This window comes from Scardinius erythrophthalmus (genome assembly GCF_964197995.2).
Source record: "Scardinius erythrophthalmus genome assembly, chromosome: 7".
In the NCBI taxonomy this organism is placed as follows: domain Eukaryota; kingdom Metazoa; phylum Chordata; class Actinopteri; order Cypriniformes; family Leuciscidae; genus Scardinius; species Scardinius erythrophthalmus.
In genome coordinates, this window is record NC_138227.1 from 33,364,976 (window position 1) to 33,380,854 (window position 15,879).

Here is a 15,879-nt window from a genome sequence, read left to right on the forward strand (position 1 = left end):
TCTTTCATTCTTTCTTTCTACCTATACATTTAGCATAGTTTTGCATAAGTTATGGGTCGTTTTCCCTTTACTGTACACTAAGGGGGCGTTTACACCATAGATATCTATGTTTAGATGCCACATTTGACCGCTCCAGGCACGTTGGCATATATCTATGGTTTACATGACAGTTTTCAACTCGTTTACATGAAAACTATGTACTAAAAACAGAAACATTTTTTCTTTTTTTTCTCTCTTTTTTTTGCGTACAGACAAAAATGTTGTCAAAACGATCCCCGTTCACGAGGATCTGCGAAAATGTCTAAAACGCTGTATTCTGCTGCCAGGCCAGTAGTTGGCGATGTCACTTTGTAAAGAAACACTACATGCCTGTAGACTGAACATGTAATACGCATGTGCATGACATCACCATTTTCACAAATTTGCATTTTTTTTTTTTTTTTTTTTGTATAAAAACAATATCGAAGATGATAACAGTATAAATTTTTTTTTTTTTACTTTGAAATCAGTTTTCACAAATCTGTGTTTTCAGGCCCCAAAAATGCTGTTATGGTGTAAATGAACGGCCAAAACGCATAAAGAGTGTTCCTTAAATCTTTGCAAAGTGACATGGCCAACTACTGGCCTGGGCTGCATAATACACCATTTTACACTAAGACCTGTTCAGAATCAATGCTAATAGAAATATTATTGTTAATTTAAAAATAGTTTATAGTTATGTTGAATGACCTCATTTAACACTCATTTATGTGTATGTCTCTGCAGTGGAAACTCGTTGGAAAACAGGTAGTTGTGCAACTGTGTACGGCCAGAAACGTTGTCAGCAAAAATCTACTATTCAGGACCTGGCAATAGCAGCTCACATGCAGGACCTTGTGACCAGGACCCTTTCTCTCTACACATACACAACCCATTCACACCCACTCACACACTGGTTTCACAACTGTTGGTTAAAGACCCATACCCATTTTTTTTTTTTTACATACAATGAATTGGCATAAAAAGATGATGTCTGTTCACTTCTCTCTCGTTTTCAGTGAGAAGCCACCAGAGGGTGCTACTATAGGCCTATAGCTTACTAAGTATAATATATAATATATAACAGGGGTCACCAAACTAAGGCCCGCGGGCCGACTCAGGCCCGCCACCCCCCTTTGACTGGCCCCCCAGCCCCTCTGCCCCCCACTACTTGAACCGGCCCTATGAGGCAATCCCCAAAAGTCGTCATGGTACGGGCATCACAGTTTGGTTCATACATTTAAATGGAGAATACCAGGTATAAAAATAAATAAAACTTGCGTGCAATTTAATTAATGTAATGCGGAACTACTGTTACATACGCGGATTCTTAGGGACACCTAATCTGTAGCTCCGCCTTAGCTCTGAAGCAGGCTGCGGTGTAAAGATTGCAATGCTGGAATATGTTGAGAGAGAGGTGTGGGCGCGATCGAAAAGTCGTAAAGTGTTTACTTATATTTGTGTGTGTGTGTGTGTGTGTGTGTGTGTGTGTGTGTGTGTGTGTGTGTGTGTGTGTGTGTGTGTGTGTGTGTGTGTGTGTGTGTGTGTGTCGCGGCCGCGATCGAACAGTGGAAACATAAAAACATACTCCGTCATTTAGTTTATGCAGGACATCATTCAAACCGCAAAGTGTTTAAGTTACTGTTAATTACATTTTTAAGGAAAACAAATATATTAATCTGAAATGTAGCAGATTAATTTTCAATTAATTCAGGTACAATTACCAAACATATCAAGGTATTTTTATTAATTGAATTAATGAACTAATTATATAAAACTATTGTCAGTGCACTACAAATAAACTGGTTCTATATGCCTTTACTTTATATTAATAAAACTTATTTTTTTTTTAAATACAAGGCTTAAGACATTTATTTTTCTTTTGGTGGTCCAGCCTGAGACATGCACAAGCCTTCTGCATTTTTGTTTTGCTTTTCCCTCCATTGTACCGAACTCGTACCGAATTGTGATGTCTGAACCGAGGTATGAACCGAACCGTGACTTCTGTGTACCGTTCCACCCCTAAAAGAGAGTGCAGAGTTTTCAATGAACAGTGGACCAACGATTATTTGTGAAGAATAACTTTAAATAAAACAAAGTGTGAAGACTCGATTACAACATTTGCAAACCACTAGTAAAGATAAACAAATATATGCCAGGAATCAAGTGTTGATATAGTAGTGTGGATATAGTAGTGGGGATGGCTGTGCCAGGCTAGTAATCTCTACTACACAATGAGGCCTGCTGGTGGTCATTTTGGTCTGGGTCATACAATTCTATGTTATATAGCTGACCCGGCCCCGGCCCCCCATCACAGTCAGGAACGATAATGTGGCCCCCAGAGAAAAAAGTTTGGTGACCCCTGATATATAATAATATGTAATTTTTGTAATTTTCAGTGAGAAGCCACCAGAGGGTGTACATGTGCCTTAAACCTGTTCTTAGTGCATTCTGCATTGGTAGAATGAAAAGTTTAACAAGGCATAGGCTATATTTGTCTATTTTGAACTTCTGTCTATGGGCTTGAATTGATATTACGTTCTATTTAGCGTCCGTTTGCCTCTCGACGACGTTTATTGAAAACAGTTCCGCTTTTTAAAACGCACCTCGAGACCTCTCCGATTTTTCCCCGTGTCGTATTCCCTTTCATCGCAAAAACGCGTCCCGTGTGTGTCCTGTGTGTGTGTCCTGCCCGCACGGTTATGGTGACGTCACCATCTGTACACCGCGCGCAGGTACTGCTCTTGTAAACAATAACATCGCGAGGAGGAACACTCGGAGGAGCTGCTGAGGACCAAACAAATGCAAGATCTCACTGCATTGGCCAGAATCGGATTTAGACGCTGCACATTTTAAAGGAATGGCATGTCTTATGGCAGCCTTTTCAGTCAACAATACTGCAGTGACCAACTCCATCATAATGGTAAGATTGTTTTATCTCAGTGATATCTATCTATCTATATGTATGCATATGTGTGTGTGTGTGTGTATATATATATATATATATATATATATATATATATATATATATATATATATATATATATATATGTGTGTGTATATATATATATGTGTGTGTGTGTGTGTATATATATATATATATATATATATATATATATATATATATATGTGTGTGTGTGTGTGTGTATACATTTTTTATTAACCATTTAATACTTAACATATTTAGCTACGTAAAATAAACTGTATGTTTAAAACCTGCTTGATTGATGTGTATATTCCGAGTGAACCAGAGTAACCCTCACTGACTGCACAGGTCTGTCAGTTCTTCACTGTCCTGGTGTCACAGACTGCATAGCATTGCTGTTGCAAAGATATTTCTAATGCATGATCAGTTGCTAAATATTTAATATAAATATAAATGTTATATATAAATATAAAAACGTAGTGCCAGCACTAATTTGATCAATTCTTTAAATTTCAGATGTGATGATGATGATGTTTTAATATCCTTTTATATTACATAATACAGTTTTAATATGGAGAAACACATTACTGCATTAAACTCACATTTAGCCATCACTGTTTTTCTTTTTTCTCTCTGAGCTTAGAATAAGCTGTGTCCGATAGTAACCTCATCTGCCTTGTGGTGAGAGAGAGAGAGAGAGAGAAAGATTAGGTTGTCTCTCTGTATATTTCGAGTGCATTTCTGATGAACTTTTATTTTCTACTATATATGTTATATGTGGTGTTGATGCTTATTGCTTATTCTTCTTAATATAAAAAAATAAATAAATACTGTCAGTAGTACAGTGATGGCATTAGAGAGCAATAACATGGTCCTTCGATACCATGGTACTCTGATGTACTTACTTTAATATATACCATGGACATATCATTGTTTACAAGATAAATTGCAACTTTTTATTGGTATTTTGCTATAGAGCAACAAATTTAGGGTGTGTGTGTGTGTGCGTGTGTTCCTGGTATTCCCTATGTTATGGGGACCACAAGTATAGTAATACTAGTCAATTTTGACCTTGATTTTTTTTTGGTCCCCATGAGGAAACATGCTTAAAAATCATACTAAACAATGTTTTTTGAAAATGTAAAAATGCAGAAAGTTTTGTGTGATGGGTAGATATAGGGGTAGGGTTAGTGTAATGGGAGATAATGTACAGTTTGTACAGTATACAAACCATTACATATATGTCCCCATAAAACATGGAAACCCAACATGTGCATGTTGTGTGAATGTTAACTTCTGAACTTCTGACTTCTGAACATCGAACATTTGTCAGCAGAGATTTTGAGTCCTAAGGGCAAAATCCTCAGGCCTTTTTTCTTTCAAGGCTGCAGTGTATTACATAAGCGTTCTCTCTTTCCACCCTCAGAATACCAATGGACCTCCGGATCTCATGCTAGACCCTAGAACCGTGTGTGTGTCCATTGATGAAATGATATCCAAGCCTGTCGGCAGTCAGCAAACACCACTGTTGCACGGACACCTGAAAAAAGTTGAGAACAATCTGACCGAGGCCCAGCGATTTTCATATCTCCCCCGCAGACCCGCAGTCAACATCGAATTCAAAGATCTCTCGTACTCGGTTCCTGAAGGACCATGGTGGAGGAAAAAAGGTAATGTTTGACCTTTAAGCCTCAAAGCACTTTATATGTCATTTAAAGGTAAGGTTGTGCTTTACCATACACTTTATTGTGTTAAATAACTAAAGCACAAAAGTAAATGTAAAGTACTGTGTTGTTCGATAGTACATTTCACGTAATACATTTTAGTAAATATTAATTTACTCAATTGCAACTTCATCATTACAAATGTGACATTCAAGTCTCAAAAATTATGATACAGTATATTTTAATTTACCAAAAGCAATATTAAGTTTATTAACTATCAAATTAAACTATAACACATTTCCATTTAATTACAACTAACATGCAATTAAGTGTCTGAAAACATCACATTCAGATCGTATATTCTTTTAAAGTATATTATTTCCATGATAGGTGCTCTTTTTAAAAGTATGCTAAGGTGAACTTCTTTTTCACAACCATAGAGACTCACATATATGTCTTTGTGCACTCCATTAAATCTTATCTGCAACATACTGTATTTAAATCCATCTTTTGTAGGATAGTGGGAAAGTTAGTTGTTTACTGTGATTTTTTAAACTGACATGCACACACAGTAAATGTATGTCTATAATATGTGTTTTGATAGCATACTACAAACTAATTTTAATGAAAAAGTCCATGTCTGCACTAATCAACTAATCTTGCTGTATGTTTTAATTGAATTTGCTGCAAGGGGATTTGTTGGTTTCTATTGTAAATATTCTGGGAATTGGATTGATTTCAAGGGGAATGATTTGTTTCGGATACAGATACAAATAAATTGTCTGGTGATATGGAGAGTGTAAGATATTGAATAGATTAGCCAAGAGTGGTTTTAGGCTTTGTTTTTTTTTTTTCAAAAATGTCCTTTTTGGTGGATGTTATCCTGAGAATGTCTGAGGATGTTATCCTCTGAAGTGAATTCATTAATTAAGCACTACGGTTGACATAACAGCCCAGCTGTCTACTTTGCCTTGGCTTTGCTCTTTTTTTTTTTTTTTTTTTTACGTTCACCTTAAAGGATCAGGGTTTGTTTTTGTTTTTGATGGACAGTGATGTCTTCATTAGGCTCACCATCTGGATTGTAATTTGATTTTAAATGTCTTGGATACAGCAAATGTTCATTAGCAGCAGTTTTGGCACTGGCAGAAAACCCTGAACGTGATTTCACCAAGTACAACATGTTCCTGGTTCAACATCTTTGTTGATCCTGGAGCAACATTCCAATCAACCAATCAGATTTGAGGAACAAGTTTACAGTTTATGTCAAGTTTAGGCTTACAACCGCGGTTAGATGCTTCTACATCTGTTTTATTCACCTATCATTTCCCTCTGGTTTTAGGGATAATTTATGAGTACGGTTAGATTTAGGGTTAGGGATATGGTTAGGACTATATTTTCTGACAGGAATTTTGTTCCACAATCAACAAAATATGTTGACCCAGGAACACATATAACTCTGCAAAATCACGGTGACCCAAGCCAGAACAGACGGCAGAGTTCAGCTCGAGAGATGGGCTTTTTTCATCCTACAATCTGTTTTTTTACTACTTTTTTGTTTTTGTCACTTGTCAGATTGTATTTTTCACATATTTCCCCTATAGCTCAGAAGTATTTTTGGATGTGCTCATTTGCTGCTCAGTGTTACTCAGTCCTTCTGCTAAGAAGAATGAATAGCTTACCCATTGGCCCTAATGCTGTTTGCAGATATAAAGGTGTTTTCCTGTCACAAATCTTTCTCAGAGCAATATTTTGCTTGCATATCATACTGTTCATAACATTGCCAATGCTACATTTACATTTACATTTATTCATTTAGCTGACGCTTTTATCCAAAGCGACTTACAATTGCTATATATGTCAGAGGTCGCACGCCTCTGGAGCAACTAGGGGTTAAGTGTCTTGCTCAGGGACACATTGGTCTCTCACACCAAAGGCATGTGTCTTATCCATTGTGCCACACCACCCCTGAGTTGCTAGTTTTTCAGTTTTTTTCTACTTTAACTACCACTACTTAAAGTGATCTTATATATCTAATTGCATCTGATATAGCAAGACAAGTGACTGCAGTGTTGTCTTGTATTTGATAAAATATCAAATAAAATATTAAAATGATAAAATAACAAAAGTATATACAGCAAGTACAAAAATCCCAGCTTGTTTTCAGAGGCTATTTACACTAACTCCTCCAACCATTACAAAATTGCAAAAGAAATCACGCTTATAACAGGATCGTGGTGTGGCTAGTAAGGCGGGTGGCGTTAGCTTTTGACACAACCAACCAGAGTCCGAATCCACCTTTTTCTGAACTCATTCTTCCTTTTCCAATCGCATATCAGCTCAGAGAGGCGTTTATTTTAAATAAAAATTAAGATAATATTGAAAAGTTGAAAAAAGCGTCAAACAGTGGGAGTAAAGTGTTTATCAGGTAGAGTTAGGGGAAGGCTACCTTTAGGGACAAGGACAAGTAATGTCCCAGTATGGCAGCATCCATTTATGATTTTAATAAATATAATCATATAAACTGTATAAGTTGTCTTCATTGAATACTGTTTCTTTAATATACTACAATACACTGAGGTGCAAATATAGTGTCTTCCACTATTTATTCATAGCGTCTAACAGCTATTTACACTTATTGCAAAGAAAATACTGATATTCTAACAATAATGTAACATCTATCGCTATTTACACTTAGTGTAAATTGGATTTAACTCTATTTGCACTTAGGCCATATTTACATCGCAGGTTTTGATGCCCAATTCCGATTTGTTGACTATATCTTATTTTTTTTGATGACCAGCTTACATCTTCTTTTAAAAGTGACCCATTTCCGGTATCTGCATTTACAGCATACACTTGGTGAAACAACCCAAAGTAGACATATTGACCCGGAAAAGCTTGGGCCAAAAAGAAAGTAAAAATGGTATTATTTGCAATTGACGCAGATGAAATTATATTACAAGTTTTGCTTTCCGCACCACCTCTAAAGGTCAGCAAAACATTGGATTGATGCTTCGTCCTCCATTGCGCCATTGGATAGAGTCATGTGATCGCGGATGGTGTCCACCTGACTTGATGTCATTCGCCTCCGTTGCTTTTTCAATGACATACGACTCGCATTGACAGGGAAATATCCGATCTGTCCGCTTACATGCAGACGCAAATGCATGTATCCTATCCATTTAATGTATTTCCACATATGAATGAGGCCTGAAACCGCTCTGAGAACATCGGAATCCATCTGCTTTTTTCCTGCTTACACATTCATGGGTCACATCCAATCTGTGCCACATGGGAGGAAAAAATTGGAATTGGGTCACTTGAACCATGTGATGTAAATGCAGCCTTAGGGCCAGATTTACTAAACAGGTCAAATTAGCAAGAGCACAATTCCATAACAGTGCCGATGGGAGTGGAAAGTTCAGTGCGTGATCTATACTGAACTTTAAAGAACAGAGACACCGCCGGATCATTTCCGTAATGACCAATGTAATGTACCAGTTAGCGTTTGGTTTAAGACTTTTTTGGGGTGGTAAATAATCTCGCAAACAGCAGTAAATTGACGAGCGCATATGCAATAAGGTCAGCAAAAATAACTGTCCACGGCTTTTCAGCGCTAATTTGTCTTTAGTAAATCCTGACCATAGTTTTTTAACGCCAAAAGAGTGTTTGTGCTGGTGCAAGCTGTTAGTAAATCTGGCCCTAAGTGTGGCTAATTGTAGCCAAAACATCTAGGCATGTTTCAGCATTGACACTTATAGCCACTGCCATGAAGTAAATAATAATTTATCAAAATTCTAAATAAATTTCATGATTTCTGAATAGTCTTTAGAAAGCAAAATAAAACAATAATTTAGAATTTGGTAAACACTTAATTTCTGAAATCTTTCCTTCCCTCTGAAGAGTCCCTGGACCCCAGTTCGAAAACCACTCAAAATGTAATTAATATTTGTACTAATAGTGTGTTTTTTCCAATGCTTAGGCAGGGTAATTTACACATTTGCTGTTGAATTTCCAGTCAACTTACAAAATCTGACCTGCTGCTTAAAGGAATTGTTGATCCAAAAAATGTAATTCTGCTATTTTGTCATGATATGGACTAGGGCTTGCTGTGTCCTCCTTGGTTTGACCTATGCACTGAATCTCCATTATCCCAGGCATCTGAAGTATACCTTTGAGATTTTTCAGAAACTTCTCTTGGAGCTGGATGCTTCAACGCTGTCAAACAGAGTCCAGTCACTCAGGTCTAAACTGCTGTCTTAAAATAAGATTGTCTTTAGTATAATCTGTTCTGTGGTTCCATGTTGCCTAACAAAGACCTTACATTTGAGCAATTATTTTGAACATTTTGTGCCTAGAAAAAGAGAAACACCAAAAAAGGTGTTCTGCAAACTTGAACTGTTTGAACTTGAACCTGTGTGAATTGACACCTTGCCCTAAGAGTTTTTACAGGCCTTGCCGTTCTTCCCACAAGGCTTGCTTCGTCCTCTTTGGTTTGATCTATTGTATGCACTGAACTCAGAGTGAACACAGTCTCCAGTCGCACAGAGTTTACACTGCTGGTTTAATACGAGATTGTTATTAGTGTAATCTGTTAAGACATTCGTTTCTTTTGTTTTCAGAAAATGTGGAAACCTTGTTTTTTATATTTATTTTATTTTAAACAACGCAACTCCGTTGTGTATTTTGAACAATTTGTGAAACTTTTCACAAGCTGTTTTGAAACTGTTTTCAACCTGTGTGAATTAATATGCCTTAAAGGAACACTTCGACTTTTTGGGACTTTAGCTTATTCACAGTATCCCCCAGAGTTAGATGAGTCCATACATACCTTTTTCATCTCTGTGCGTGCTGTAAGTCTGTTTGACGCACCCACCGCTAGCCTAGCTTAGCACAAAGACTGGATGTAAATGGCTACAGCTAGCATACTAATCCCAATAAGTGACAAAATAACGCCAACATTTTCCTATTTACATGTTGTGATTTGTATAGTCACAGTGTGTACAAATAACAAGGTCACATGAGACACAGCCATTTTTTAAACGTTTAAATGCTGGGAACTATTTTCTCAGAAGGCGAAGCACTGCTACTTGGGCAGAGTGATTAGCGCAGCACCCGAGAAGTGCCGTTCCGTCAACAAAACCAATGTGACTAACCCAATAGAGGAAGCGCTGGTGTCTGAGCGTGCAGGTCTGGGAGTGCAAGTGCAGGTCTGCAGCCAGACCCTTCTCGGAACAACTGTAATAGTAGTGAGCACCCTATTCATGTAATAGTGTCACTAAGGTTACATTACATATAGCTAATGGCATTGTAACAGTAGGCTAGTCATCTAAAACATAACGGAACACTTACCGCAGCCGCAGGTGATCCACTTTGTCCTGTCTTTACTATCGATGGGATGGCCGTATCCTTCAGCACACGTTTCATGGTCCGTGTGGCAAATTCTATTTTTTCTAAATAGTCGCCCTCAGTGAAATGTTCTGAGCCAACGCGATAGTCCTTGATGATGTCTACAGGTGTGTTTGGATCTATATCTAGAGCAAGTAGCCATTGATTCATCAGGTCAGCATTTTTGGTTGGAATTCAATGAAACATCATGGTATTATCTGGTCTCCCCTGTTTATTGCCGTAGCTCTTTACAATACAGTGAACACCCATGATTGTAAACTTTGCATTTACTATCTAGTAATTGCTGACTCTATTACTCCAACTCTGAGCGAACTCTCTGCTCCTCACCACGGCGCTTCTCGGGTGCTGCGCTAATCACTCCGCCCAAGTAGTAGTGCTTCGCCTTCTGAGAAAATAGTTCCCAGTATTTAAATGTTTAAAAAATGGCTGTGTCTCATATGACCTTGTTATTTGTACACACTGGCCCTCATTTATCAAAAGCGCGTACACCAAATTTCCAGCGTACACCTGGCGTACACCCAAAACCACGGTGACTTTGAGATTTATCAATATGAACGTTGGCGTACGGCAAGCTCAAATCCTACGCCAGCTCAGGAGGTGGTGTACGCACGTTTTGAGTGCGGGAATGCGCAGAAAAAACAATTCCTAACACCACAAAACGCACTGACAAACTAAAAGATATGATATATTATGACCCACTGTAAAAAAACAACAACATATTAATTATAAACTTCAGTGTTTATTTTTGTGCAACATGGACTTCAATGTTTAATTTGTGTGATTTTACCAAAGCATTTGATTTGTAGGCATATGTATTCCTTCAGTTGCGAGCCTGTGCGCTTTACCTGACGTTTCAAGCCTTGTTTATACTTTCGCCTGGCTCCGCAGCGCGAGTCTCCGCAGACTGCGCGCGCACCTCCCCAAACGGACGAGGCGTTTATACTCGACGCGCTCGCCGTTGTACTATTCTTTGAAACGATGGTTAGGCCAGGGTTAGGCCCGGCAGGTGTGCACGGACTAGGTTCAGTAATGAAAGGCTTTCAATGACCAAAAAAATAATTCAGACTGACAAAATAATAAAAATGACATTCTTCTTCTTTTAAATAATAATAATAATAATAATACAAATAATAATAATAACGACATTCTTCTTCTAAATAACAATAAGCGTCATTAATAATAAAAATCTAGAAATCAATTTTGTTTCTTTCCACTTCCCTGGTTTCGCTTTCTCTTTCTCAAAGAAGTTTCTCTTCTTTGCCGTCTTCCGTGTGTCCATGGCGTAAAATGAGGGCGTGGGGGAAGCGGAGACTTGAATATATAGGGGCGTGTTATTCTAATGACGCTCGTTTTCAGCCGCGGCATTTATCAAGGGCAGGTATTGCGTACACCTGGATTTCAAAGGTACGCACAGCTTCATAAATCAGGCGATGAGAAGAGTGTAAGCATAATCTTACGCCAATATATACGCCCGTTTCTACGCAAGATTGATAAATGAGGGCCACTGTGACTATACAAATCACAACATGTAAATAGGAAAATGTTGGCGCTATTTTGCCACTTATTGGGATTAGTATGCTAGCTGTAGCCATTTACATCCAGTCTTTGTGCTAAGCTAGGCTAGCGGTGGGTGCGTCAAACAGACTTACAGCACGCACGGAGATGACAAAGGCATGTATGGACTTATCTAACTCTATGGGATAAGCGTGAATAAGCTAAAGTCCCAAAAAGTCGAAGTGTTCCTTTAAAAGGTCATTGGGGAAAGAAATGCAGTTAGTTATGTTGATAAAGAGTAGTGAATATTCACTCAGAGTACTAACAGATGCCATTTCTGTGACTGTTGTTGGCAATAATAAAAGAGTTTATAATTCATCTTCATCAATTCGTCTGTTATTCATACTTGAAATTTTAACCCGATTTGATTAAATTATTTTAATTAATCCACTCATTAAAAATAATAAAACCAACTTATTTTTGTGTTGAATCAAAACAATTCTACTAAGTAGTATTTATTAGCATAGTGGGGGTTTTTGTCCAAGGAAACCAATATTTTTGTTTAAATTTTACTTAAATTTGTTTTGTGTGCTAATTGCAGTTACTCATTTTGAATGGTTAATTTGTAAGGATCTCATTTGATTAATTCTGACTCAATTCTAAAGTCTTGTTGAATTTAATTAATAGTATTGCTTGTAATCTGTTGCCACAATTTTATTGAGTAGATATAGTGTGTTATTTTTTACAGTATACTGTCATATGGCAATTTTATGGTGGCCACTATAAATGACCTATTTCTGGGTGGAAATATTCTTACAAAACAGTATAGTCTAAAGGTTATGTATGATATGAGGGTAATAATGACATAATATATATATATTTTTTTTAAATAATGAAGTCAGTTTGAACTTGTTTATTCAAATTGTAATGTATTGTGAATAATTAGGGCCCGAGCACCGATGGTGTGAGGACCCTCTTGGACTCGCTCCGTTTATTACAGTTTGAAATGTGGAAACATGTGCCTGAAGTAGAAGCAAGTTTCAATGAAACTTCAATGCCACACTCCAGTGTCGCTTCTTCCAACAGCCTTGCCATAAAATATACACAAGTCCGAGTCCCATAGCCAACTGGCTCATCGTACTGGTGACTTCACTCAATGTCTTTGGTTGGATACTCTTAGATAGCACGCTTTTTTTTGGCTTTCTCCAAAAACAACAGAATGCTCAACACACAGCCCTTACTCATGCACTCAACATCAGACACATGCAGGCAGCAAATGGATTGAACTGGCAAACAGCTGGGCACGGTTAAAAGGATCTGGTCATGAAATGGTCAGGGATAGTACCATGATGTCACTGAGTTGGAGGTATAGAGCAGATGTGGACAGGACCGATATAATCCTGGTGTTTTGTGCAGATCGCAGCTTTCAGAGCCTCAGGATGAACAGATCCTCTGGCATCTGCAGCTGGTATTTCATTTGATGCTGCTAACTTGGTTGACAAAAATGAATTTATTCAATATGATAATATAATTTGTGCACTGAAACATAATTCTGCATATCAAATATAAGCTGTTTTTATATGATGATGATTCCAACTGCTTTAAGGGCATCACTGCGAATTGAAAGTTTAAATCTTCTTTAAAGGGATAGTTCACCAAAAAAAGAAAATTCTGTCATCATTTTCTCACCCTCATGTTGTTCCAAACCTGCATGACCTGTTTTCTTTCTTCCGCTGAACACAAAAGATATTTTGTAGAATATGGTTAACCAAACAGTTGATGAACCCCATGACTTCCATATTATTATTATTTTCATACATTGGGGTCCAATAAATGCTTGTAATAAATTTGGCAGTACACTTTAACCATATTTTAAAGATGTACTTAAGTCGTACTTAAGTGGGTCAAAAGTTCAACTAATTGCATTCATTATAAATGACTATTTTCATTTAAATATAAATAACATGCATGATTAAATGCATTTGTTTAAAGCGCTTATAAATATAAAGTATTCTCATGTTTCAGACAACTTGGATCATGTTCCTTTCCCGCAGAAGCTCACTCTGTGTCCACAGAAATTGGCTATTCACTAGGCCTACTATAAGCTATGTGACTGGCTGATGGTTTCCAAGTCAAATTCACGATAATAATCGATTTTTATCGATTATAGTTGTTGCAGCCATAATGTACTTTGCTCTGCAATGCACATTATGGCAAATTTAGTTGCTCATTTTAGTATCCAATGCAGCAAATTCACACAGTATATGCTGCATACTGCAGAAATAATAGTATTAGCAGTATTACTGTTTGACCGTAGTACTTTCGTCTTTCGTTTCTGTGGAATATTTGTGCACCGATGAATCATTTACATCTTAAACATGTATAGGAAGTTACATGCAGTAGGGACGGTTTTGATTTCATGTTGACTAAAAGCAAGTCCATCTGACACGTTATCAACAGCTTCTAGGTTTTTATTTTATTTTAATTTTTTACTGAAAAGCAATAGAGAGTGATGTGCTGTTTATTATCAATTGATTGCCATTGAAACCGGGCCTTTGAGCTGTCTAACAAATCTTTGTAATCCATACTGAGAGGAAAGAGAGAGCAGCAGCCCAGCTCCGCTCTCACAGCTGGTTACTATCGGTCAATAAACTCCAGTAACCTCCGCTTTGAGCTGTGGAGCAGGAGCAAACCATCAGATAAGGCTGCTAATGAGAGATGCTTGTGGAAGAGGTATAACTTGGAAGAATATCTGAGATGTAGATTGTTCACTTTCATTTTCCATGAGTTGTCAACTCCATATTCAATCACTGAAAAAGGCTTTTAACAACATACGTGTCTTTGCTGCATTAGTGGATTATTCCTGACTGCCCTGTCTTCATCAAGTATCATAACACATCACATGTTCCCAGGATATATGCACTATAGGTAACTATAAGTTTATAGATCAGTGTTGCTGACTGTATTTATGAGAAAGAACTGAAGGATATATTAACATCGATCATTATCAGCTAAATTTTCCCATATATGTTGTATTGATAATATAACACTGGAGGACAACTGTGACTCTCAGTTAAGCTCATTTATTATTTATTTTATTGTACCTGTTCTGCAAAATAAAGTATTCTGTAACATGTATTAGATGCATGACCCTGGCTGTAGACATCTTGATAGCTGAATCTTGATGTTGCCATCAGATTTCTAAGACCCACCTTTTTCCAAATATTGGGCCTCCTTGGAAACATTGGTATAATTTGAACACTATGGATTCATTGCCAGTGAAAGTGTCATAAATATTTAATAGTGCGATCTGCAGGAGTGATCAGCCTGTTTCAGGTGTTGTTTATGTGACCTGAAAAGTTGTGACAACTCATCTGTCAAGGTCACATGACCACAACTTTATAGCGATTTGAACGGCATTTGGTCAGCACAAAGAAAAGGTTATTCATCATTACTCAAAACCCAGTGTCCCTGGTGAAAAATAAGTTAAATTAATCATAAAAATAAGTTTTCAAAGAGGTATATGCATGCTCTCTTCTCTTTGTATATGGGCTGTTTAACTGGTATGCATGTAAACTGGGTCATTAGCATTTGTTTAAAAACAGTGTATGGGTGCTTTCTGTATCAGTTTGATTACTTGCAATGAGCATATATAAGACTGCTGTTGCTTGAAACTCATATTATGTGTACTTTATGCTGTGTACCATGCCTTAAAATAACTTTTTCACAATGTTTGTTTGGGTCGAGCTTTTAATAGGATTTAAAGAACCTCGCACAGCCTTGAGTAACCTCCGGTAGGGGTGAAAATGTCACAGAAAATAACATCAATGCCAAGCCTACTGGAGCATGTAAAAGACCCAAGTGAACTCTGTCTCGTCTCTCCTCCTCCTTTGGTATTTTTACCTCGGCTGATGATTTGACCCTCATGCTGTAAAACGCTGAAAGAGCTGCATGGGCAAACCTGCTTTAGAGAAAGTGAGGTGTTTGCCAAGGAGGCCTAATACCTTTGACTCAATTACCCAATGAGATCTCCCTTCATAGGTCAAAAAAGGCCAAAATAGCTGTCTGTTGCTCTGGAAGGGAATCAGTGTTGTTTTAAATTGCTTTTTAAAATACTTTTTATTAGTATTGCAATAAATCAGCTGATGTATAGGCAATAGCACAGTAACAAGCACTTATCAAGCTCTTTCCCACCCAGCCCCAACCAAAACATCTTTCGCTTGGCTGTAACTAATAGATAAGGAGGCACTGACCTGCACTGTAACAAATAGATAAGGAGTTATGTCTAAATAACTGTACGGTAAATTGTCGCCAAGAACAGCATGATTCAGCATTGACAAACGGGTCACATGAAAAGACGAACATGTA

General features: G+C 37.5%; 1 protein-coding gene across 2 annotated transcripts in view; it reads left to right on the top strand.

Moving 5' to 3' along the window:
• Positions 1 to 2,464: 2,464 nt before the first annotated feature.
• Positions 2,465 to 15,879, top strand: part of abcg1 (ATP-binding cassette, sub-family G (WHITE), member 1) — a 56,075-nt gene continuing 42,660 nt past the window's right edge. The window contains exons 1-2 of one of the 2 annotated variants that reach the window (XM_081371169.1): positions 2,465 to 2,941; positions 4,371 to 4,614. In XM_081371169.1, the coding sequence (XP_081227295.1) occupies positions 2,879 to 2,941; positions 4,371 to 4,614 (307 nt within the window). In that variant the 5' untranslated portion in view covers positions 2,465 to 2,878. Of the gene's footprint in view, positions 2,942 to 4,370; positions 4,615 to 14,310; positions 14,440 to 15,879 lie in introns of those variants that run through there. The other variant, XM_081371170.1, reaches the window with a different exon arrangement.